General features: G+C 33.5%; 1 protein-coding gene across 3 annotated transcripts in view; it reads right to left on the bottom strand.

Moving 5' to 3' along the window:
• Hex-A (Hexokinase A) overlaps nt 1-27,345 on the bottom strand; it is an 88,751-nt gene that overhangs the window by 7,263 nt on the left and 54,143 nt on the right. For 2 of the 3 annotated variants that reach the window (XM_085941841.1, XM_085941842.1), the window contains exon 2: nt 321-483. In XM_085941841.1, the coding sequence (XP_085797967.1) occupies nt 321-483 (163 nt within the window). Of the gene's footprint in view, nt 1-320; nt 484-10,106; nt 10,294-27,345 lie in introns of those variants that run through there. The other variant, XM_085941840.1, reaches the window with a different exon arrangement.

The raw sequence follows: 27,345 nt of genomic DNA, 5'->3' as shown, positions 1-27,345 counted from the left end.
TGCGGCAGTAAAGTTTACAAATAACATGATAGGTACAGACTTATCTAAAGAATGGATGGGAGAGCCACTGTCGAAAACTACCCAATCAAGACTCGCAACTGGACAGAATCTAACATTCGAATGACGTTTTCAAAATCGCGTCCATATGGTAGTTAGTTGTTCCATTTTTGACCATTCTTTAGATAAGTTTGTAGGACTGTACTGCGCGTCACCACTGTTAAGACTTCTAGTGCCATCTATTATCAAGATTAATAATTAATAATAACCGATATATCGAGTATAGACTGATGCATTTCTATGAATAACTCGAAGGTACATACCTTTCCCATTTGGCAAATCTTGCACATATGTGACAAAACATTTGACGACGGCCGAAGCGTTTGTCTTTTTGCCGAGGCCCTTATTCAAGTCATCCAGCAATCTGGCCATTATTTCTCTCGTCTTCTTCTCCCCGAGGACGAATTCCTCGCACAACTCGCGGATCTGAAAACAATGAAAAAGATCACATTAATATTGTGGGACAGTTCATGAACCTCCGATGATGGAATTGACCTTGTGAAACGTGACATTTTTGATTTTTAAAGTAGCTAACCAGCTAGACCATTTGGATTACAAACAATTCAGGAATACACTATACGTAAACCAAAAAAATTCTACAATATATAAACATCAACAGACCGAAGACAGAACATGTCTTCAAGCAGTGAACCAGAATAACCTTTAGAGGGAAAGGGGCCGCAAACGATGTGGCTCTAACAAAATGTTTATGTGAAAACGTAAATGCATCATAATGTATTGCACCATTCATTGGTGTATATTGTTCTCAATTTTTTTTAAAGAGTACGTACTTGTGACAATATTTTTTGAGCTGCTATTCAATAAAGTCTATAATTTTAAAAAAGGTTATCTGAAACTAATGATGTATAGAATATTAATGTCATAATTATTTTGTTACTTCTAATCAATATGAATTACTTAACTGTGGTAGAGAATAGGATATTCCTATATTTTTATCTACACATTATTCTGATAAGATACATAGGTAGGTACTTAATAAAAAGTGTCACATCCGGCTTCGAAATATGTTTTATGATGTGTTATTCAAAAAATTCAATATAATTGTCATACAATATACCTACATGGTTAAAATTTTATTATCCAAACCTCAAGGAAAATCATTACCTATCAGTTGGTGTCTTCAGTTCCTGATTTAAAAATAGTGATTAACAGTGATTTCTTAATATAAATCACACATTGAAAGTATTTTTTTTGTAAATTATCTGACCTTGATTACAAAACCACAAAAGAAGTGGAAATTTTGCCATCACAAGTGTTTGTAAGGCGTGGTTTATAGCTTTGCATTGCTATGGTATAAAATTATAATTCATGAACTACAATTTCTAATTCTACATACCTATCACACCGCCAACTAAACTGTTAAATGCCAAAAAGTTACTATCAATTTATTATTGGTCGGTTTTTTCAATTGACAATAGATGTATTTGTGTCCACTTCAAGGGTGAGGTCAAGCCTCGTTCCCTCGAAAAGGGGTAAATTTGAACAAATGGACAAAAATGGGGGTCTCTTCATATCATATTATTCCTATCTTGGCTCGACCGAAGTAACAATAGGAATTAAGTAGTCAAACTATGATTCCTGCATACACACTTATAATTATTTTAAAGGACGTCCTGTCAAGAAAGTCTGATGTGCCTAACAGTTTTGGTTTAAAAAAAGTTTTTTAAAGTTTTCTAAAAAAATAGTTTTTAAAAAATCTATTAAAAAAGTTTAAAATTACAATTGAGTTCTTGATATTCTAGCTTTCATCATAGCTAAAGGCGTATCTTTTATTCATTGATATTTTTTTCCTTGTTTCCAAGTTTCTCAAAGAGATCTTGAGAGCATTTAAATGGTTTTCCATGTATATTTACATTAAACGTAATGATTATTCTTGTAAAGGATTTGCCTGCTATTTTTTATACAATGCGATTTGTCGTTATGCATGAATTTCGTCGTTTCCGTTAGGGCATCGATTGGTAAACATAATATGAAAAACCGAAGAAAATACGCATGCCTATGCATTATTTATTCTTTAATATCATATTATACATAATATAAGTAAGTACTTACATATATATATTTATTTGTAAAAAAATATAACACTTTTTAAATATATATGAATTATTAATTTCTTTTCTCTTCAAAATGAAACATTCGCGTGCCACGCAAAATCATCTCGCATGCCACTAGTGGCACGCGTGCCATAGGTTCGCCATCCCTGCCATACGGCATACATAAATTATTATATGGTACAGATTCTGATTGTTGTGATATAATTATTATGATAAAGAGTGTAAATGCATCTCTAAATTGCCTATTTTTTATTATATCGAAACCTACCTATAATGATGGTCGACTGGGTATCGACTACTCTATAGTCGATATAAAAATAACCAAAAATCTTTTCAAGTTACCTATCTATCTCATAGGCACAGATAAGTAGAAACCATGAATATGTATGTATGCTTGAGATAAAATAATCTAAATAAACTGTCATTTAATGATTTAGAGTGCCAATAAATCCAGTTTTTTAAAGGTCAACATTAATGTTTGCAGTGTGGTGTGTACATATTTATTTATTTTAAGAACAGCTGGTTTGAAAAATATACTTGAAGATTAAGTTCATGGAAAAAAAACAAGTTATATCATTTAATGGTAAGACGTTTTCAAAGAATTGAGCATAGACTAACAACAATTTTATTAATATACCTACTTCTTATATTATAGGTTATCTTAATATTCACTCCTTGGGTAAGAGTAATGAGACGAACACATAGGTAACTTAATTACCTGCTACAAACTCGATTTGTCACTATGTCAAGCCGAAACAACATTGAAATCGGTTTTAGTACCTAATGTTATTGACATTGCTGATTCTACCCGTGGATTTAATTTTTTTTTGCATCGCAACATGAATTTAATGCTAATATTATCTGACACGCGTTTCTAAAATATTTACATACTTAGTTACCTCTACCTGCTTGACTTTAAAACAACAGTGAGAAAAAAATATCAAAAATACAATTAATTAGTACTTTTAATTCAGAATCGGCCTATCATGACCTATCTACATAATATATTGCTTCACGGAAATCATATTGTGTTAGTGAGATTTTCAAAATGGAAAAGGATATAATTTTTTCATATTAGTCTCCCAGATAAGAAAATAATAATAAATAGTTAATAGAGATTTCCAAAAGCTGTATGTCGTAGAAGATTATTACTACTATAATAGCTATAACACAGAAATAGAAAAATTCCATACAAAAGCATAATCTTATTTCGCCCCAAGATACAGTGCAAGACCTGAACAAAAATAACCATAAGTGCGAGTGAGAAACCATTCGGCACGCTTATATCTCCGCAATATGTGTTAAGACTTTAGTTAGAGTAAAACAGAATTTCTACAGCTGAATTAAATACTTTTTGTAAACGTCACCGGTAAATATTGCTTTGAATGACTACATTAATTTAAAAACTGCGAGCACGTGTTGCTGAAATTTATTGTTTTTGTGTTAAATATAAAGTTAGTGGCAATTATTTTTAGTTAATTTGGTAGAAAGTATGGTTAACTACCTATATTGTGTTTAAATTTGGTAGCCGTACTGAGAAGCAACACGATAGTATAATGCCGGGTCCACACTGGCAACATGTCGCCGGCAACCTCGTTAAATTTTACGATAAGTATGATAATTATCGTAAAATTTACCGAGGTTGCCGGCGACATGTTGCCAGTGTGGACCTGGCATAACGTTTCATAGTAAAGTTAATAATAATAAAATTGAGGTTCTACTGTGCAAGAAACACGGCTTCATTTTGCCGAATAATAGCCACTCTCTTTATATTATTACTCTGATACAGTGCGACTTTTAAGTCGCCGCTGTCACCGACACTAATACGAAGCGTGTTCTTTGCGTTTTGACTTCCCATTGCAGATACCTACTCTATCTCTGGCACTATTGAGAGCAAGCTTTCTTTTCTGTTTCTCCTCACAATACTTCTACATTCGAAATTATCTTCTTCGTCTGCTTCCGCAAAGGTTTAGGCATTTTAATGTTGATAAAACTCCACGCGACATCGAACACATACTGAATTATTGGCACTGGGAAAGTAAATGCGGGGCTGGTTTTAGTTCCAGTGACGACCGTGGTGACGTAGAGACAATATATAAAAGTCATACTGTAGTATTATTATATGGGCTATTATACCAATCACAAGTGTTTAAAAAGCAGCATATAATAATATATTATTGTATACTACTGTATATGAGCATAATACTTGGTATTACATTGTCAATCAATAGAATAATTGACCATAGCCAGTACACCAGCCGCCATACTACTTATTGAGTGCGGAACTCGGAAATAAATAAGTATGATTCATTTTTCCGCGAATTATTGATAATATTATAATAATTCCAGGCAGGAACTGATGCTAAAAAAATAATTAAATTGGCATACATACTTACATCCATGTAAGTATATTTGTTTATAAAAAAAAAACATGTTAATAAATACGAAGATACAAAATGCATTTTGTTTACGGAAATTGTGTTCAGTAAATTCTGAGTAAGACAAAAAACATATTTTTTTTAAGATGTAAAAAAAGTAGAAATTACTTTTAGCCATAAAATTGATGAAAAATCTTACAAGATTCTTATTTTATCTGCATTTTTATAATAGCCGATGTAACGTGTTTTATTTGTGCAAGAATTAAGATCCCAAAAATATGTCAAACGATGAATATCAACAACAATCAGGTAAGTATGTTATTGTTTAATCATTCAATCAATAATCATGGCCTAGGTACTTGATTATCGTGCAAGGTGTATTATATGTAATAGATTCTGGATACCGATCATACGCGATAAAATATTTTTTTTATTTTGTTACCCATTACACAGGCCTGTTAAAATTATAAATTCAAAATAAATAAACCAACTATTCTTGGAAGCAGCAGTAAAAAATAACAGGTAAATATTATAGCAGGTAAATGAATAAATACATTCTTATTAATTATCTCTTTTCCTGCTACATTTATTACCTATCCTTGGTTTGGTTAGATGAGACAACAATAAGAAAACAAAAATGCACATGGTAAATTGAATATTATTTGTATTATAACTACCTAGTCGTGTTATAAAAAATGTTTACAGATCAAGAATATTTTCCCCCATAATTTCCTCCTGAAGACCATAATATTATTTACTTTACTATAATAGTGAATAAGATATAAACTGGTAGTTCTGTTCTGAGCTAAATCATATTACCCAACACGAATGCATATTACGGAAGTGATGTGATCAATACCTACATTAGATTTCATTGAGGATTATTATATAGGTACGTAAATGATGTAGATAATATGACTAGGTAGAGTGTAGACCAATTATTAATATTTACGTTTCGAATGAATCGCTAGTATAGGTACAGATCATTACTATGTTACAAACATAAACAAACACAAAAAGATCTTTACAATGATTTGTTTTGTATTCCAAAAAATAAGGCTATCGAACGATGTGACCTCCCGAAAGGCCGGATGAGTAGTAGGAATTTTTGTATTTTACAATTTACATTTTCAGAGGTCTACAAATAAATACTGTTTGAAAACATTATAATTTAATTATCGTTATCTCTCTTTCAAATGATTCTTTTTTTACATTAACCGGCACATAAAGTAATGTTGATAAAAAATATGTAGGTATGTAATAAGCACGTGGATCGGCAACGCGTAGATATTCGGGCTATTTAATATTATTCATGTTTCATATATTACAATATTACATATTATTATTATGGCGCGATTTTGTGTGTTTTTAGATCTAGTACCTACCTACACTACACACAATAATTATTTAAATATGCTGGTCTTACTGTTTCTTTTTTTTTTTTTTTACAAATTTCATTATTTATTTTGATTTATTGTCTTTTAAAAAATCATCGTTATCTGCTTATAATACCTAATTATTGGACAAATTAATACTTACAATAATTAAGTTATTCTCATTATAAATGTAAACATACAACTCTACTGCAGGATGCAGCAACATTGAGTCAGTTATAATAGGTACACATTGGATAATTTTTTTTTACATCTTTAGATCTATCCCCAAAGTCACAAAAGTATAGGAATACTTTTAATAAATGTCTTTAATTTATAAAACACATAATAAAAACCGAATATGTTAAAACAATATTATTATTATCCTACATACAGGTCACTAAATTAATGTTGTGTTACCTGATTAGTGATTATGTATGTGCGATGAGATATCTACTGGGAAGTGACGTCAATAGGTATGCAACTATATGTCAGTTGCCAACACTGCCAAGTGCCGACCACCAATTAATAGACTCAGCAAGTTTTGTAAATATTTATATATTTTATATTATTGTGTTATGTCAACCGTCAAGCAGAGAGAATGTGTGAAAATGAGATCGTAGGTAAGTACTGAGAATTAATATATAAAAGTAAATTTACTATTTCTAAGGTATGCAATCATACGTTCAATCTGGATCACGATCGTGGATTAAACTTTAATCCATGATCAAGATGCAGACTGAACGTGTGATAACTGACTCGGTCGCGATCCAGATAGAACCTAGAAAGCCCGCCTAGGGTGGATAATAAATAATATAATAAATTAATAACGAAGGATAAATTAATTTAATTGCCGTGGATTTGACATTGAAGAAAAAATATTTTGCATGACAGTGACATAGGTACCTACATACTTAAAAATGTATTATGAAGTAGATTCAAGTAGGTAATAATTAATTTTCAGAGATTGCAGATAACACTTAAAGATGAATATTGATAATATTTTATTAAGTACCTACTGATGACAAAAATATGATAAATGCACAGATAAAACTCAGACTACCTAATTATACAAAAAAAAAAAACGTAACAATACAATTTCTTTATATGACGCAAAAATATAGTGGCAGTTTGTATTATTACAAGCGTAGATTAGTATGAATGACTATATACCTACCTAGTTAGGTACTTCTATTGAATAATATGCATAGGCACCTACCATACTTATAAATTTAATAATGATGATTGATAAAACATAAACTCTGTGAGAAACATACCTAGCTACCTATGCAAATGATATCTATAATGATGCTATTTCGATTCGACAAGGTACGGAAATAAATGATTTGAAAATATAATAAAAGTTATTGAAATTAAAACAGTTTTCAATTATTATAAAAATGCGATCCTGTTTGAATTTACGACACGGAGTGGGCGAATATTTAAAAAAGTTGAGGTATAATTGGTAACGATTCTACTTATATTCATTAAAATAAATATATAGCTCAATTGCTTCCAAAAAAAATAAATATATATATAGGTAGGTACCTAGTTATACCGAACCATAGACTCTCGACTAGGCGAATCCTTCTGCACAGATCATCAAAACCCAACGTCCTTGACGATGGCATGAGACGAATTACAACTAACCTAACCTAATCACGTATTTTTATAAACACCTAGGTAAATATACGCGTATTCAATGACCTTATTTCACAGCCCTTATTATTGTCACAATTTATGGTACCTACCGATAATAAAATTATAATTTGATGTTCTTGTAATGCCCACTTCACGTTGGGCGAAGTATTGCGAATGTTGGCACGCTTTGGTACGTCGTTTAGAAACACCGACACATCGTCTAAGTACGGCGAACATTTGCCGATCATAGCCTTGCTTCACAAAATGTGAAGGAGGCAACGATATCATCGTCGGGTGCTTACTGCATAAAATGATCTTAAGTTTAAGCGAGCACGTCATTCTGACCAAGAGTAATCGTAAGCAGGCGCTTACAAAAGGAACTGTAAATAATACAATACCTAATGCGAAGATTAGATGAACCGCAGTGACGTCCCGTAGGGGTAGGCAGATTGAGCGTCGCTTGGGGGCGGCAGATACTCGAAGGGCGGCAAATCGAGGAGAATCAATTGGTATATATAGAAATAGCTACCTAAACTTAGTACCTAATAACGAAAATATATTTTCACAAAAAAATTCAGCTCACTGGTTGGAAACAAAATGTATTAATTAAGATAAAAGGTTTAACTGGGCTGTATTTTTGTCGGGTTCGTGATGTCTAGTTTACTTCCGTTGCCCTTCGACGTCCATGGTGACCAGAAACGACACGTGCACGGGTGATAAAAAATACTGTATAAAAAGTGGGGCGTTATTTTGGCATTGCACAGGGGCGGCATTTTGTCTTGGGACGTCACTGATGAGCCGTGCACTCCAATCCGACTAATTCGGATGATTGATAAAAGTTACACAACTCGCTGAACTAGCGCCACCTATATTCCAATTATTATTGTATTGCATTAGGCATTATGGCAGCGATACTCAACCTGCGGCCCTTTAAACTTTTATGTGCGGCCCGAAACACATCTATTATCAGGAATTATCATTAATTTTATATAATTATAATTAATCATTAATTTTTGACGAACAGATATGTATATTATTATTCTGTTTTAGTTTATAATTTTTAAAATCTCAAAAATGTTTTGTAAAAAAGGGGGGGTTTCATGATTTTTTTCGTCACACCAGGGGCCCTATGTTAGAACTTGCGAGTGCAAGCTTCCCGGTCGACATGACGTCATATGACATCATTGTGGCGTACTACCGGAGTGATAATAGCACTCGACAAAATAACGCTACTCAGACAGCGGCGCTATTCATTGTCACCATACACATATAGGTGTTTCATCGTAATAATATCTACGGTGAGCACTGCTCGCGGGCGGCATGCCTCGAGCGTGTATTGGCTGACGTCACAATTACGTCATGTCGTCTGGTGCCACACGAGTCGATAGTTAGGAAATCGCGGTGCAGTAGTGATGCGGCTCGCGTTACTTTACAAGTATATGTATTTGGCCCGAAGAAAAAAAAGGTTGAGTATCATTGCATTAGGGGGTCATCCAAATATGACGTTTGGGTTCTTGCAGAAAAATATGATGTTAACAACATAATATAAACTCAACTGATAATAAAATACCTATACCTACTTACCTATGTAGGTACTCATTTTATCTGAAAATTAAATATTCCGTTTGAACATTATAAGTAAGTAGGTATTTACTTACTGAAATCGGATCATTTAAAAAAAGTGCGTTTAAATATTAAGCGATTTTGGGGGGAGTAAAATACAAAAATTGTGTGGCAGCGTCATAATAAAAAATTCTTGAATGTATAATTATTAAAAAATATGAACATAGCTTCAGATGATGCAATTGATTGTTTTGAATCATTACAAAGTAGTCGGTATTTTAAGTTATTAATAAAACCAGTAACCAGCAAATTGTTACTGAAAATGATCAAATGCTGTGTATACCTTATATTATCGCCCATTAGATCCTGCATTCGTACTTATTATCAATGTAACTTTTAATGAAGCAAGAAAAATGTTGTCGGCGGTACTTCCGTAAGTACCAATTTATTAAACCTATTGTTTTAATATACTTTGCTTTAATCGTATACATACATAAACGGTGGACAATATTATTCTATACAATATAAAAGTAGGTAAATCATCGGGCGTCTTAAAAAATCAAGAGAAAGTCAATAATTCCTAGGAATCGTTCTACATACCGCAATAATTTATTTTGCAACAGAAAACAACATACCATGTAACTACATAGGCATTTCTGTTTGTATTAATATTTTTATTTCATCGGGATGATACCATCTGTCACAAAAAGGCGGCAAAACTATAAGACCTACTGTCAAAAACAAAACTACCCACATTTTTAATAAAATTATCACCAACTTACACTTATATCAAAGAATGATATTATTTTATAGTAAAGTTGCCTAAATATCAACATGATATTTTCACATAACAATGTAGGTTTACTTTGCAAAATATGCAATTTCACATAAATTCCATAAAATAGGCTTGCATTCACAAGGTCAAATCGGTCATGCCCTAACAGCCGTTAAGTTCGGTCTAAAAATTCAAATAATTTATTTTAAAACAGCGGAGAGAAACAATTAATATATTAACTCACCTCAGGATTAATTTGGCTCTTCATGCCCATATTTAGTTTACAAATAATTTAAAACACTGTCCCGTCAAATTTTAATTAAATAAAAATACTATAAACTAACGTAAAAATACGACAATACAAAATTCCTTGCACTGAAGTAGCGGCACAAAACACGACGTACTCACCACTCAGTTACAATTTTGCGACTGAAAAAGTGAAAAAGCAAAACTAGTGAGAAAATGCCACGCTATCAGCTCCACAGCGAGTTGTATGTGTTTTCTATCTCTGTCTCACTTTGGAAGTATTCACGGAATTGTATCATTGAAGAGGGAGTCAGCAATATTCACATGAACGCGAGTTGAAATAATATAGCAAGGCTCACGTGAACGTCAAAGCAAAATAATATCACACAACAATTTTGTCGCTGATAATGAGTTTTTATTGAGGCAACAAGCTAAACTGAAATAATTGGGCACGTGTATGCGCGGCTGATAACTGAAAACAGTTTTGGTCTTGTGTCCATCATATCACCATCAGCCTGATTCAATCCACCGGTGGGCGAAAACCTCCTCCACTCTTCTCGGATGCATCGGTGCCACAATACCGTCGAAACTTTGTTCTTGCTAGAGTTCGTCAATCCAACGTACCTTACGGAGACGTTTTGGCGTCTTACTACCTTTAGGTACCATTGAATGGTCACATTCATCTAGTGGCCATCCTGTCTGGAAATATATTATCTCCATTTGACGGGTTTTGCATACTTAAATACTCAATTAATGCAATAACACTTACTCATTTCATATCAGTCGATAATGGCCAAAAACCATAAATTAAGTTTTGAACATTAAAAGCCCACCCACATTGAGATACATGTCGCGGACTAAAACGTGAACTCACGGCGATAAAAATGTCTATGGTTTCGTGATTTTGCAGAATATTTTGAACGTGTACCATCTCGTAAATTCACTGAATAATGACACTTGTGAAGAGTGCCTACTATAATGTATTAGTAATTTGAATTATTATTAATTATTCATGCTAATTTCAATTAATTTTAACAGTTTCTACATGTGCGTACGTAAATTACATGCAGCATTACATTCATAGATAATAGAACACAGCCTGCAGACCATATATAATAGACAGCATTCTCATAGAAAATTCATAGTGCCAACTGCTAAAAACAAAAAAGAACGTCAGTTTGACAGTTTCACGTGACATTCGAAAAGTGCAGGCATGTGGAATATGATAAAAACGTTCAAAACGTCATGCAGGTGAAGTGAAGTTCAACGTGAAATGCGCTCATTCTTGTTTTAATGATTACGGCAGATTTTTATAACTGACAATGTTCGTTTAAAGGTTCAAAATGTGCTACGGGATGGGAGCATCAATCTGATAAAATTTTAAACACCAGGAACAACGACATTACACACGTTTTTTTCCCGTAGCGGCAGCCCGTAATAGCAGGCGACAAGCACCGTGACATGCACCTCAATGTGGGTGGGCCTTAATTGTCGTACACATATCACGCTGGGGAGCTACGTGAAAAAACGTATCTCAAAATAATGCAATAAATAATAAAAAATAAATAATAATAATATATCGTATTATTCTGTTCTATTGTTTTCATATGTTCAGCATAGTGACTGCTTAAAACATAGATAATATTACAATTATTATCTTAAAAGAAACAATATTGTGTAAACAAAACGTTAATGTTTGTTTTAACGCCCCTTTTTCGTTTGGGTGAACTCTTGGAATATTTTATAAAAACTGTCGAAATACAACGTGTGATACAACAGGGTTTAAAAAGTGACACATATTCGGTTTGTAAGTAGTAATGATTCTGTGATAATGGAATATTTTCTTTGCGAAATTGTTAAATGATAATTCATAATTAGCATAAATACGTGTAAAACATATAATTTATTATAAAACGTTTTCCAGCGTAAATTGTGTGGACCATCTAAATTTTATATGAATTTTAAAAAGATGCTATTTAATTTCACTTAAATAACTGTTTTTTTCTTTTTTTATTATTTATAGTGTGGTCCTTGTTTTGCATGTAGAATTTCTGTTAGGAAATAAAATATTCAATATTGCTACATCAGTAAAGTTATTCGTTAACAAATGAAAAACAAATATTATGAATCACTGTATTTATTTCATAGATCTGAACAGTTTCCGCTCTATAAAAATAACGCGTGAATCGTCAAGGTTGCTTATAAACAGTAAATCTAGTTGAATTCTAGTAAGGTCGATAACCTATAAACACTTTTTAATATACAACATTATGTAGTTATAAAAGGTAAGTCTTAATGCATTGTGTGAATTCCGATTGCCAGGGGTTACAAACATCGCTATAAATGCAAAATTTTATGTAACGAAACGCTAGACAATTATCCGAAAGTATTTAAATTAAAGTTTGTTCGATTTATGTTATTTATCATTAAAAATTAAAGTTACCTATTATAATTCATGGACTGACATAATATTATAATTATTTAAAAGATGTTGTTATCGCGGACATCTGATGTACCAAAATATGGCTTTATTCTCAATTTGAAGTAACGACGCTAACCACAATTCCTTTTTATATTGTATTTATATGATCATAAAATGTTTATTTCTAGAATAAGAAAAAAGAGAACATAATGATACCAGAAATACAAATCTTTCATAAAAAGCCTCCAAATTGTTCAGACATACCCCAGATTCTCAATCTTTGGCCTTTACAGGGCATGTCAGTCCATAAACTACACTTCTACGACTGTCACTGTCTCTCCGTACGCTACCAATTCTGCAAATTCACAATATGGCGTAATGTCTTAAGCCGGGTCTACATTTAATACCGAACCTCACTCGGTTACGAAGTCTTATTTGCTATGTAACATGCCTATTGCCTAGAAAGCAGGACTTGGTAAACAAGTGAGGTGCGGTAATAAATAATATGATCCGGTTTCATGATTAGCGCTAAGCTGCTCCGCAGATAGGGCTCGGCGCCCATTAACACCGATTGTGGTTGTATTTTTATGGAAGTATTCCCTCTATACCATCGCCGACTGATATATATATATATATATATATATCTACACCCCGGGGGGAGGGGGTGTCGAACCAGTGTTTGGTGGTTCATGTTTGCGGAGAGCTTAAGGCGTAAAACCCACTTAACGGAGCGAGTGGGGCTCTCGCGCAAAATTTCACAAGTGACATGTAAATCATCGAAAATACAACGTAATCAAATACGCCAGCGCGCACTGGATTTGACGACGCATTTTGCCCGCCTGCCCCATGAGTCACCGTTGATGGCTTTTCAGCCGGACGAATTAATGAAAATACAACGTAGTCCATTCATTGAACACGGCGAGCAAAATCGCGCTCTGGAAGCGTCGCCGATAGACGGGCGAGAAGCCATTATTTAATAACAGAGAAATCATTGTTTAGTTATTGCGTAATTACAAGCCCCGAGAAATAATATAATATTTTTATTGCTTTGTTATGAGAGACGCTGATAATAATAATTATTTTGTGCTTTTTGTGCCCTTATTACATAGATGAAGGGTAATGCGCGGGTGGGAGGGGGCCTACTCAGTAGTGAGCGCACCGAACGCTTTTTTGGTGGGCTTTATGCCTAAAAGGACTTATGAATTTCTGTCGTTTTGTAATTCCTCAAATCTGCAGCTGGTGTGATCGATATCCTTCGGAAACAGGTTATATATTTTGGCTAAATTGTATTACACACCGTTCCGTGTTATGTAGCTAGACCCTATTAAAAGACATGAAGATAAATATATTACCATATTACAAACTTGACTAAACGACAAACAAAAATAAATTATCCAAAGCCCGTTGAAAAGGCACTATACTATACATTAAATATATAAGTAATAAAATAAAAGGGCTGCAGATAACAGTATATCTTACAGCGCTCAAGATATATGTCAATTCTAGTTTCTATTTTTTATCATTCCTATTAATTTATTATCTTTTTATTGATTATAAAACGATAAAAATCTATTATGTTGTGTAAAAATCAACTGTGTTAAATGAATGTGCTGATAAATTATGATAATAAATTCTATCACAGGAAAAATATTTTTATCGTGGTGCGACGAGACTTTTATCAGTATATTTTATTAAGTACTTAAACAAGAATTTCATCTTTAGATGGTCCAATGTCAATTTCAAGAGTTTGTGAAGATTGTCCTTTTATCATGCGTCTTAATCCTACGAGCAATAGAACATAATCCTGGAATAAATATTTCAGTGTATTGAGGTAAAACTGCTTATGTGTGGCAGTCGAGCCCTCCAGCCGAGTCATCCCATTGGCCGACAATCGGGCGCGCCTGTGGCCTCACTCGATTGCGCTCGTATTGACGTACACGTATTATATATTCGTTTTCTGCTTCGGTATATTTTCTGAAAGTGTGTGTTACAATATTGCTTTTATGTGTGTTGTCTTGACGTCACAGACGTCTACAGTAATGCATTTCATTTTGCCACGTGACAATATACACATTTTGATTTCAAGCGCTCGCTGGTGGTATAATAAATATGGATTTTGTTGAACTGGTAATAATAATTGTGTACCTACCTATATTTTATAGAATTTATTACCTACATTATTTATTTATATTATTTCAAGACACGTCATGAATCATGATATAAATAGATACCTATATGAAGAAATACATTAAATAATAAGCAGTATTTTTTTATTAATTAATTTATTACGAACCTTTGCTTTTTCGTACAAAGTTAACAAAATACCTACCTACCTAGTTAAATAGTTATAAATTTATCAATGATCTCACGTTTACATGGTAGATTGTAGATTTTCTCTACTTCGCGGTTGTCAACAAAAATAACTCGGATAATCCTTGTTTGAAAATTATTTTCACTGTTATTTTATTATGAGATCCTTACTTGTCTTATTCACATTAATTATGTCAACGGAAATATGTATGACCGGTTCAATGAAGTGACATCTAAAATGTTATCACTTGGGGCCTTATGTTAGAACTTGCGAGTTGTAGTCGCCCGGTCGACATGACGTCATATTATGACATCATTGTGACGTACTGCCGGAGTGATAATAGCATTCGAGAAAATAACGCTACTAAAATAGTGGCGTTATCCATTGTCCCCATACACAAATAGGTGTTTCAGCATAATAATATTTATGGTGAGCCGTGTGCGTTGGACGGCTTGCCTCGAGCGTGTATTGGCTGACGTCACAATTACGTCATGTCGTCGGGTGACTTTATATCACTAGTTAGAACATAGGGCTGTTGGTTCTTAAAACCGTTGACGTCATCGCCTGTCATTCCAACCTATGGAATCATCTTTGAAATCAGACCGATCCAATTTAAATAACTAGGTACTTACTTACCTACCATAGATTTAATATAACTAGGTAGGTACCTACCAAATTGTGTGACAAATCAGCAAATTGGCCTATAATAGTCCTACTCGGGGCCTTTTGAGAAAATGAGAGGCTCGAGGAAACCGGTATCCAATTTTTCAGAATTAAAACGTATGTCGATATTATTTGTCAATAAATTTGATTTTTCCATATTATGTAGGTACAGTTCGCTCTCAGTAATCCGCCGCTCGATTATCCGACAACTACAATAATCCGCCGTTATTTTTACTAGTTGAAACACAAAATCAAGCTCTATAATTCGCCGGTATTCGATTGTCAAATTCAGTACTTAGTCCGCCGCGTACAAGTTGCAGTGACGTCCCGTGGGGGTGGGCAGATTGAGCGTCGCTCGGGGGCGGCAGTTACCCGAAGGGCGGCAAATCGAGGAGAATCTTTATTTATATATATAAATAGCTACATAAACTTAGTAATAACGGAAATATCTTTCCATTAAAAACTGCAGCTCAATGGTTGGAAATCAAATGTATTAATTAAGTACTATAAAAGTTTTAACATGATTTTTTTGTCGGGTTCGCGATTTCTAGTTTACTTCCATTGTCCTTGGATGTCACGTTCTTGGTGAACATCAATGACACACGCATACCTAATTTAAAATTTATTCAAATGTTCGCCAGTCACTCGCGAGTTTTGGAAGTTGTCAAGTGTATTTTTAAATGTACCGATCTGAAACCGTATACTCGCAATATTGTCTATTGAAGCAGAGATGGCATCAAGAATAACTTCCTCACTGAACAACTGGTTGTGTCAAGATTGTCATGTGATTTACTATGTAATATTTAGTTAATAAACTTATCTTATAAATATGTATAATTTAGTAAATACTAATTAAAGTAAATAAAACCGTTATTTGCTAGTACAAATTTCTAAAAAAACTATTTTTACGAAATAGGTACCTGTTTTAATTTTTACCATATTTTATATGTATGCACTATAAATAATCCACCGCTTTCACTAATTGGACACTTGTCTGGTTTTTGGAGTGGCAAAGAGTAGGTACTGTACTGCGAAAAAAATATGTAACTTTTCTAAAAGTTTTAGAAATATACGCCCTTAAAATTACAAGGCCTATAATATCCATAATAATATGTTGGTATACTTAGGTACACACCAACTATAGTACCTATAATAATAGTAATAAATGTTGGATTTCTAATATTAACAATATTTGTATTTACCTATTTTAAACCGATCGATGTGCGTTTGTTCTATTGTGCGCAATTAACAATTTACATAAAGTGTGTGAAAAATACATTATGAATCAATTATTATCATGCCTCTCGCAATTTCCCACATCTCGCAAAATATTTTCCAACAGGTGCCAACATTGTCTCTGAGCCAAAGAAGCGTGTTCGTAAGAAAATTCTGGCAATGCGAAATGTCAACGTAAAATGACGTGTTTGTGTGGGTAGCACATGGTAGCAAAATATAACTAATAATACGAATTATTTTATCAATGATTATTATTATTTTATAAATCTAAATAATTTCTTGTGGGTATTTGACTTTATATTATTGGCAATTGGCATGTATTGTTTCCTGGCGCGCGCAAAGAAAAAGTGGTGTGAGGGTGTTGGGGCAAACAGTCCCAGGGCTCGAAATGGACCGGAACGCACCGGAGCGCCGTTCCGGTTCACAAAATCAACAAAATTATCGCTCCGTCTCGTGGAAATATTAATTTGACCGTCTGAGCTAGATATTTCATAAACTTAATAAAAAAAATAACACACTTATTTTTATAAATCACATTTACAATTAATGTAGTATAGTATAATATAGTTGATATTTTCGTAAAATTATCGAGCGCTCCGGTTCGTAAAATTTTCCATTTCGAGCGCTGAACAGTCCAATCTCTTTGTGTGAGGGGCAGTGTTGACATCTTTACAAAGTGGAATTATAGTACAGAGCCTCCAAAATTATAGTATCTGGGGAAAATATATAGTACGCGTTGTCATCTGTTGAAAATGTATAGGTTTTTTGTTTCACAGAAAAAAATAACAGAGAATTTGAGAAACTCCGAGACCCCTTTTTATTTAGGTACCTCTCCCGACCAAAAATGCTTACCGAATAAATCAAGAAATTACATTTTAATTAAACTTAAGTCAAGGGATTTTTTTATACGTTTTTCGAGCATTTTTTTCCTCGAATCCTCCTTCAACCAGTTCTCCAAATCTTCTTATATTATGAAATTATAGTATTTTGCACCAATTTCTCGAACGGAAATATCTAAATTTTATTATTTATTACATATTTTTCCTGATATTTAAAAGTATAGTATTTTGAGCGTACTATACCTGTTTTATATCGTACATAGTACACGGACCAAAATTATAGTACAAATACTATAATTATAGTACGGTTGGCAACACTGGTGAGGGGAATCCATTTCAGAAAAATATCCATAATAAAATTGTTGAGAGATAGCCGTCTAATAGTCTAATATAACAATATAATTAAGTAATATAATTAATAATATAAGAATAAAGCAGTACGTCTTTACATCTAGCCGTCGCTGCCCGACGCTGCTAGATACCCCCTCTTACGCCGCACCTGTTTGTGCGGCGTGATACTAATTGGTTCTCTTCGGTTAATTGTAACGCGCACATTAAAAATGTAATCTGTTATAAATTTATAATAATTCTGTATAATAATATTCATGCAGTTAAATATAAATAAAGTTAATCGTATATTAAAACTATGTTGCTTATTTACGATCCTCAAAACAATCCACTATTCCCAACAAAAATGATTGGGGGTTCGGACCCGAGCCGACTACATCCCTCGCACCGCATTGTTTTACATTTTATCGTCATATTTTTGACAATAATAAAATGATAATCATGAATTTATATTGTAAGTAATTTTATATTTATTCATAATATAATTTATAATAAAGTCACCACGCCGTTGTAAGAATGGTAGATATATTTATCAATGTGCCAACCGAAATTCCAATTTGAAATCCCATCGGGTAGATAGGTAACTACCTATTGTAAATCCAGATCAAAGAGATCCAAGATTGCAATCCTTATAATCAACGGCTGACTATAGATAGGCCGGGCCACAGAACTGCAAGTTACGATTATAGTGCTAGTTATTGATTATTTTCGAAATTACAGGGGGGACGTACTGACGCATTAAAATTTACCGTACCTTCCTAATGCCGGGTCCACACTGGCAACATATCGCCGGCAACCTCGTTAAATTTTACGATAATTATCATACTTATCGTAAAATTTAACGAGGTTCCCGGCGACATGTTGCCAGTGTGGACCCGGCATAGACTTCAGGAATGTCGACCACGATTACCACACTTTCGTTATAAAATTACTTATTCTGACTTCATACATAAAATCAGAACGCGTCAAAGCATCACAACTTACCTGCAGGCTATTGGATGCATGACCCTTAATCAGTTTACCTACACGTTCATACAAATTAAAATCCTTATTCCTTAGCCAGGTTGCCATGATAGGTGATAGTAATTATCCCCGTTATCGGTGAAGCGCAGCGCTGTCTCTCTTCATTTCAAGTCTAAAAATGTTATGTAAATTCAATATTTACTACATATTTTCCATTATTTCTTAGTGTGTGTCTTAAACAGATGCAATACATCTTCTGACATGCTCACCTAATAACTTATACGCAATTTGTCAGTGCCGCGAGTGAAGACATGTAATTTCTACGAAATTTTCTTTCAAAGGTTATGTTAAGTCCGTTCTACGTGTCTCGCCTCCATCAGAATGTGCTGCCCCTAAGAAGCGCATGACCTGCATATCGGGTTGGTACTACAAGGATCGCTAGATAGATTCTAGTAAACTCACTTAGGTGACATATCTAAATCATATAAACTAAGCAGGTCAGCTCAATTGTACGTAAGTGTTATTTATTGAAAACAAATGAATGCTAAACATAACACGTCATTCATTTGAATCATTGTTGAACCAACGTATCAAATGCACCATTCAATAATACTATCAATCATAATGAATTCATAAATCATAACTAACATACAATAAAATTCATAACATAACAACAATATTATATAGATGACATGCCAAAGGACACAGCGGAGTATCAAAACAAAACCACGATGGACTGCGTACCCGGACAATTTACCATTTATTATATTCACCTCAGACCACGAATTAAAAAAAAAATAGGTATAACACGAAAATTCTATTGTTAATTGATTAAGTATATAGGTATATGACATAGTAACAAAACTTCTTCAATTTTGAGAAACCAATGTATAGTTTTTAAAAAAATATTGTACAATCTGCAGCTGCATATTTGCTAGAATAGTTGATAACCGTGGCTTCAGTATTGTATTGAATAGAAGAAACTGCATTGGCATCCATTTGGTTTCTGTCTGTTAATTTTTTTTTGACAAATGGGCGACAATAATTATTTGCGGACAGATAGAAAATTTTTGCGGCCCGCCGGTTGGGAAACACTGGCCTACATTCTACGTCTACACAATAAACAGTAAACACTTCTTCTGGTCCGCTGGTACATAATTAATCATAATCATAAAGAAAGAGGTAACTGGGATTCCCATGTATTTATAAGCATCGAGGGGAACTCCAGTAACTAGTGCATTGGAAAACTTGTCCTTGTCTTTAGTTAGAAGAAAACATGCACAGTCGTAATTTAGCTAATACTATCTCAACAACAATGTGTATTAAAATGATAAATGATGATACATTATTTATTTTGTGGAACTAACTAACTAAGAGGAATAGGTATACGAGACACGAGTTAGCAGGTTTCGTTTTTGACGTTATCCATCGTCTATAACAGCGATTTCCAAACTGGGAGGCGCGGACTGTTGCAAAGGGAGGCGCGAAAAGTTTAATACAATTAAATGTAGCCACAGGTTTGCAGTTTGCAAATGCATAGTTTATAAAACGGCCGCTAGTTATAAACTACACAAAAACAGTCATATAAAAGGTTGTTTGCAAACCGGTCTGAAAATATGGAGACTAATTTTATAATATCTCACTTCTATACTATTGTGAAGCGCGCTAGCTATCTCGTGAAAAAATGAAATAAAAGGGTCAAATCATAATGTTGAATTTTGAGACAAATTTGTTTAGGAACGATAATTTTGTTGTTAAACTTGTCTATTTGGTTGAAATTTAAAAAAAAAATGAGTGAATAAATCAACGCAAGGACCACTAATGCATTCGCCGATTTAAAAAGACAGAGTGAAGGCAAGGCATTAATAAAATATTTTGAAGCATTTGGTTAAATAACTAGAATGATGAATTTGGAATAAACTTTTTTTGTCAATTCTACGACATTTGAGTTATTTATGTAGCTACTGTTTCGGGCTATAAACCCATCCTTTGAACGACCGAAGATAATTAGTAATCCTAAAAAATCGGACAGCAAACCAGTGATGCCAACCGTACTATAATTATAGTACAATACTATATTTTAATTTCGCGAAAAATGTAAAATACTATAATTTTACACCAAATATACCAAAATACTATAATTTTAAAGGATTCAAGACGAAAAATGTTCGTGTACTATATATTTTTCAGAAATACTATAATTTTTACGCCTTTGTACTATAATCAGCATAGAAAAATATGGTAACACTGCAGCAAACGCTCATAGTCCGCAAGACACCACAGAAAGAGGGGGTGCACGATGTTCTCATTGCAGACAGTATTTTTTATTTCCAGTAGGTACCTACATTCATTAAATATTATAAACAGTGTAATTAAAAAAAATATAATTTGCTAGCTGATGACGCATTTGTTATCAATGTTATCGTTATTAACATGCTGCATTTTCCTGTAGTAACATAATAGCGCTTGTACACGTGCATGGATTTACTTGAAGCAATAGTGTGTATTACTATCGAGATAATAACTGTTTACACATAAACGTGCAGACTGTCTCATTATTCAAGAGTAAGCGAGACACGATGTTGTCATTGTATAGTACTATTTTACACGTCGTGAAAATCGGTTAACCTCAAAATGCGCGGTGCAGCTCGGTTTTTCACCGCCAGGTTAGCCATTATCGTTCTACAGGCGCAGATATAGAACAAATCCCAAATGTCGCGTGAAAATTCAGAAGCTTCCTAATTTTTTTGATGCATGAAATTTGCAGGATAATACATGTTTACACGTGCATTTTCTTGTTATGGCCGCGATAATACGTACTGTCAGCAGTAAATCCATGCACGCGTAAACAAAGTATAACACTATAGTAATTATTAATATACCATATCAGCAAACATAATTAAATAGGTATGAAGGTACAAACAAACCACCCTCGCGGCTCTGGAAGATTACGGAATCGCGGAAAATAGTTGTTTTTTGGTGGTTTGGTAAAAGTTTGGTGATAAAATATTATTAATTTATTATCGTTGGAAACCCAACCTATTTTTGAAACTGGTAGTGACCAGTGCCGTTGTTATTTTTAATTTGGGAAACAAATCGAGAACTTATGTGTCCTACCCTACGTACCTATATTCATATCTAAGAAGCTGGGCTTGAAATGCGAAAAATACGCTTGAACAGTTCAATTCCGATGCGATTATGAGATAAATTATAGTCTTTGTCCCTGCAAGCATAACATTTCACCATGATTATGATAAAACAAGTCATAGGCGAATTATAATTTTCTCTACCAAACTATTTATTTACTTTGAAAGGACGACTAATTATTTATAAGTAAAAAAAAACTTCGTGTGGCAAGCATTCGTCACAACTCACAGTAGGTAAGGGGCGCGTCTGTAAATTGAATATTATAATATGAAATATGATAAAAACAATGTGACGCAATATTTGTTTCAGTTATTTCAATACAGCTGTTACAATAATTTGTAATGCCGTCTATTAGCTCTGCATGCATGGCGTTGTTTACGAGCTTTTTGAAGAAAATACACTGGGGATCTATTTATGCTTCTGCCGAAAATAGATACGAAGCACGCGCTTTCCATCGCCTACGTAAGCTCTACGTCCAAAATATTGTCTCGTCTTGCCGCAATCGTCATGCCGAATTTTCTTAAATCTCTCGCAAACAATTGTAATGAATTCTCTTATTTTAAATCTATCGTATTTTTCTCAATTTAACTAAGTAGTAGGTATATCATGCCACGATGCCCAATTACATTAGTATAAAACATATACCCAGACTTTGAAAAAACCACGTACCTAGATGTTTTGTGGTCTCACCGGGTATCGAATCTGGAAACCCCCGGATGAGAAGCCAGTGCTTTACGCATATGACCATGATGGCCGCCTTCATGTTCACGATGTTTACAAGGTGTACCAACCTAATCATCAAAATATAATAGTCATATTATAGGTATTTTAATATATTATTATACCAGTGGCAAGGAGTGCCTGTTGAAGGCAGGTATACATACCTGTCCACGTGAGATAAAATTGTGAAGAATTAAAAATTAATATTTTTTTTTAATAATGATTTTTTCGTAATAAGACTTTGTCACTGTCAAGAGACTATCAAAGAACGTGGATGGATGCATTATTAAAATGGTTTTTTCAGCTTACCGATCCACCACTCTAGTAAGCACTGGCCATGGCACAATCTCGGCTATAAATAGTAACTGATAGTAACCGCGAACCGGAGATGAAAATAAATATATTTTTTTCTCATGAGACGGCAGGCAGGGGCGGCTCTACCTTAAGGGTTCATAGGGACCATCCCCACATCGTTATCATATGGAGAATGCGTAAAAAACGTCTGATATTTTTATCATTATCATAATATACATACTTAATTAAATGATTAAATACATTATTTAATTTATTTCATCTATCTTAACCCGTCGCAATTTTCGTGAGATATTTATTATTATTATACAAACAAATAAAGCAATAATTGTAAATTATGTAATAACATAATAATGATTACTGAATACGCCCTATTTCACGGTGACACCTATGTACAAATTAAGAAAGCTATTGCGTTTATTTTTCGCTGATCGGGGTCACTCAGTCCCACCCCGTTGCTGCGGTACATATCTCTTTCTACAAAGTATGTGAATGCATCAGCGTTATTATACGCATACTAGGGACCGAATAGAATGACCCCATAGGTGAGTAGAAACGCTCGTTGTATGATGTTGTTCAAAATTGATGATGATAAATCTATAATAATTATTATTATTAATTAAGTTGATATTTTTAAGCACGATTTTTAGATGAGATTAAGTAACGACTCAGATAATCATATTATTTATTGTGAGAAATTACTCATTTCTTTATTAATAAAATCATATTATTATAAGTAGCTTCGTACATAATGTACCTATAGTAATATGAGAATGTAGGTAGGTACATACTTGTTCATAGGTACATTTGATAATTAATGACTAAACCCCACCACCTAGAAAGTCGTCGAGCCGCCACTGGGCAGGTAATTAGCTACTTATAAATTAAACTAAAATGATAGTAGATAATTCAAAGCCATTTTTTGTGTGCTATGATTTTGTTATGATAATGTCGAATAATCATAACATTATTCGACATTATCATAATGGTTAAACAACACCGTGATATTAAAATAGGGATGTGACATGCATCAACCAAACCTCCCTATTTAGTATTACTCAATAGATATTGACCATAGCTCTTATATGGATTCGTAGTTCGCACCCACGCACGTCACATACAAAACGAAAATTCAGTCTTCTTGCAAAGGCTTCTCCGCAACTTTCCACTGCCATTTTGATTTTTATCATGTTTTTTTTTCGAATAATGTTTGATCAGCGTTGACAAAATATAATTAAACATAAAATTTTCATTGCATGGCAACACCTGTGTAATTACTAATTATTATGACATGACTGTGAGATTGAGATCGCTGTCATTATTATCGACATGTGAAGCTACTAGGTACCAACATACGTACATAATAATATATCAAAGTCCATAGAAAAAATCTTTCAACAGATTCCACGTTATTTATCATGTTATTAGATACCCGATCATGGCTACACCATGACATTATCATCATAACATTGACAATAATATTATACGATAACGATACAACATCAAACATAGCATTATAGAAACTTACATTTTTTTGATAAATCTTAATTTTTAATATGTGGCTGAAACGCGCGAAACATGTATCGTATTGAATATTTGTTATGACGTGTCGTGAATACCTAGTGATGGGTAATTCATGTAAACATTAATCTTCCTATGTATAATCGAAGTAAGGCTAATATCATTACTATCAATATATAATCATTGCTTTTCACCGAGAATACCAAACCAGAGCACGCTATTGAATAAATAAAAATGTTGTCGTGTGGTCGAAGCACGATGCAGGCGAAACGTTGATGGATTTGTGCATTTTATTATTCTTAATAAATCGCAAACAGTTTCAATCAAAATGAATTATTTAGTAATTTATAATGTACATATCGATTTTCCTGCTGCGCCAATAAAGTAAATAATATGGCGCATGCAACAGAAGCGACAAAATGTGTTTTTAACACTAAATGTTATATAAAAAAAATACATTAGAATCGTACAATTTATATTTTATCATTATTATTTATCCGTTATAGTATTACCGACACGAATTCAAGCCATTAACTTAGGGATACATAAATGTTCTAAATGATAAATTCTACAATTTTGGTAATTCACCCGAATTCCTAAGCGGAACCGGAACTGGTCGGCGAAATAAAAAATATTGGGTTGGTAGATTGGAAACATATTAAATAAGTCTGGTACAATCTCTCAAAATATGGATAAGTACTGGTGACCATTGGCGGCTTAATCCGGAAAAACCTAGCAGGTCAATTTTGAATATATTATTTTAATTTGCCTTTTCGTTGTATACTGAAAAGACGTATTGCAAATTGACTTTTTATACATTATAGAATAAGTGCTAGAAATTGTTATAGGTCGGTACCTACTAACCCTTCAAAAAATGTCCGTTTTTCATAACGCCAACCCATCGTTAACCGAAATTGCACACAACGCGTTATAATTTTTTGTAAATCAGGTCCACTTTTCTTTCTTTGCTTTTGCTTTGATTATAAAAATTGTCTATTTTTCCCACATATTTTTTTTCAATACTGAGCATTGCAAGAGCGGTCAGTCTATCCTGGCCCTATTGCGTAGAAAAGTTTTTATTCTTTTGAGAGTGGAAAAACATCTTTCACTTTCAACTGTTGTCATTGGTATGACGCAAATAAATTGGAGAACTTTGATCGACTCGGAAAATGTTTCGTTGAAATTATTGCTGAGTAAAAAATGTAGAAGAGAAACTGCACTAATAGCGCCATGCAAATCATATCGTTGATAAAACACCAATAATTCATTTTTTAACTTGATTATGTTTATTTCTTCTAACAGTTTTACCAAATTTACTTGACGTGTGGGAAAATTATTTTTAATATCAGTGTAATTTTCTTTATTGAACAAATCGGATATAATGAGATGATCGTTGGATGCAAATCGTGCTTCCATTTCCATTATAATTGTATCACAGACTTCAATTGCTACTACGTGCGTACTAACTGCTTCACAAAAATGTTATAAATCACCAAAAACTCCTTATATATTATTAAAATAACCAAAGGCATTCGTCAAAACCTGTCAACGAATCCGAACCGCATACACAGTTGCGTCTTGAGACCAATTATCTAGTCAGTGTTATCATTCTGTTTCATTTAATTAGGTGAAAAAATCTTTTGTCTCACACTCGGGCATTGCCGATATTACAGTAATTCACGCACCGTTACAAGCTTCGATATCGTATTTTGTGTTATATCGATCTCTGTCTTATGTATGAGAAACGAGAGAGAAAATTTTATAAAAATATTCAATTTGGGTCAATTTTCAGACTGCCGGCGAACACAATATTTTTGTTCGGGGAATTATCGCCCAAACAAAAAAAGCCCAATAGACTGGGTTGACACAATATCGCGCGCCCTATAATTTCAAATCCACCGATTATTATTAATATTATTATATATGACATTGCACATATTATTAATATTATTATGTCGATTGTAAGGTATTTATTTTGGCAGGTCAATGACCGAATGACCTAAAGAGGGAGCCGCCAGTGCTGGTGACAAGAGAGAAACAAAGCCTTTGCCTAGGGCTATTATAGGGAAGTCTCGACAAATAATGAGAAACCTACAATCTCGTAGGTAATCTATAGAATATAGATTCTTGTTACCCGATTGATGATTCTCAAGAATGCTAAAATTTGAGAAACGTACCTATAATATAATATTTCGCTGAGAAAAAACATTACCTACATAGGTATAACGTTGAATGTTAATTTTCAAATCTTGACAATTGAAAAATGTCCAGAAAACATAAATCCTTATTGCGTTGGTGGAAGATAATGTTGCGAATTCCCTGGATGGTGAAGTGCACTAACGTATAAATAATAAGTATTCTGAAGGTGCTGAACATCCAACTTATGAGAGTATAAAGTGGGCGCTGAAACGTAGGCAGCGGCGATTTTCTTTTGACATAAATCACGCATTCGACTCGTTAAACAGTTAAAACTAGTCATCTAATTATTATATTATACCAAAATCTTAATTGGTATTTAAATTCAGTCCGTGAATTGGACCTATGTGTCACTAAACGTGTCACTGAACGACATCGAAGGTTTTTGAAGAGATGATCGTGTTAAAAGAAACTGTTTAGAGGACGAAGGGAAGACAAGAACGGTGAAAGATCGTTGAGGGCGTCGAAGCTGTTCCGATCAGCGCTGATTCATCATTCATTCTTCAACAATTAGAAGAAACCGAAAAAGAACTACAAGGTAATATCTGCAGTACTAATT

Source organism: Rhyacophila brunnea, unplaced genomic scaffold (assembly GCF_057557595.1).
Source record: "Rhyacophila brunnea isolate RB1 unplaced genomic scaffold, BYU_Rbru_1.0 scaffold_14, whole genome shotgun sequence".
Classification (NCBI taxonomy): domain Eukaryota; kingdom Metazoa; phylum Arthropoda; class Insecta; order Trichoptera; family Rhyacophilidae; genus Rhyacophila; species Rhyacophila brunnea.
The sequence above is the reverse complement of the archived record's forward strand: the minus strand, read 5'-3'. Positions and strand labels throughout refer to the sequence as shown.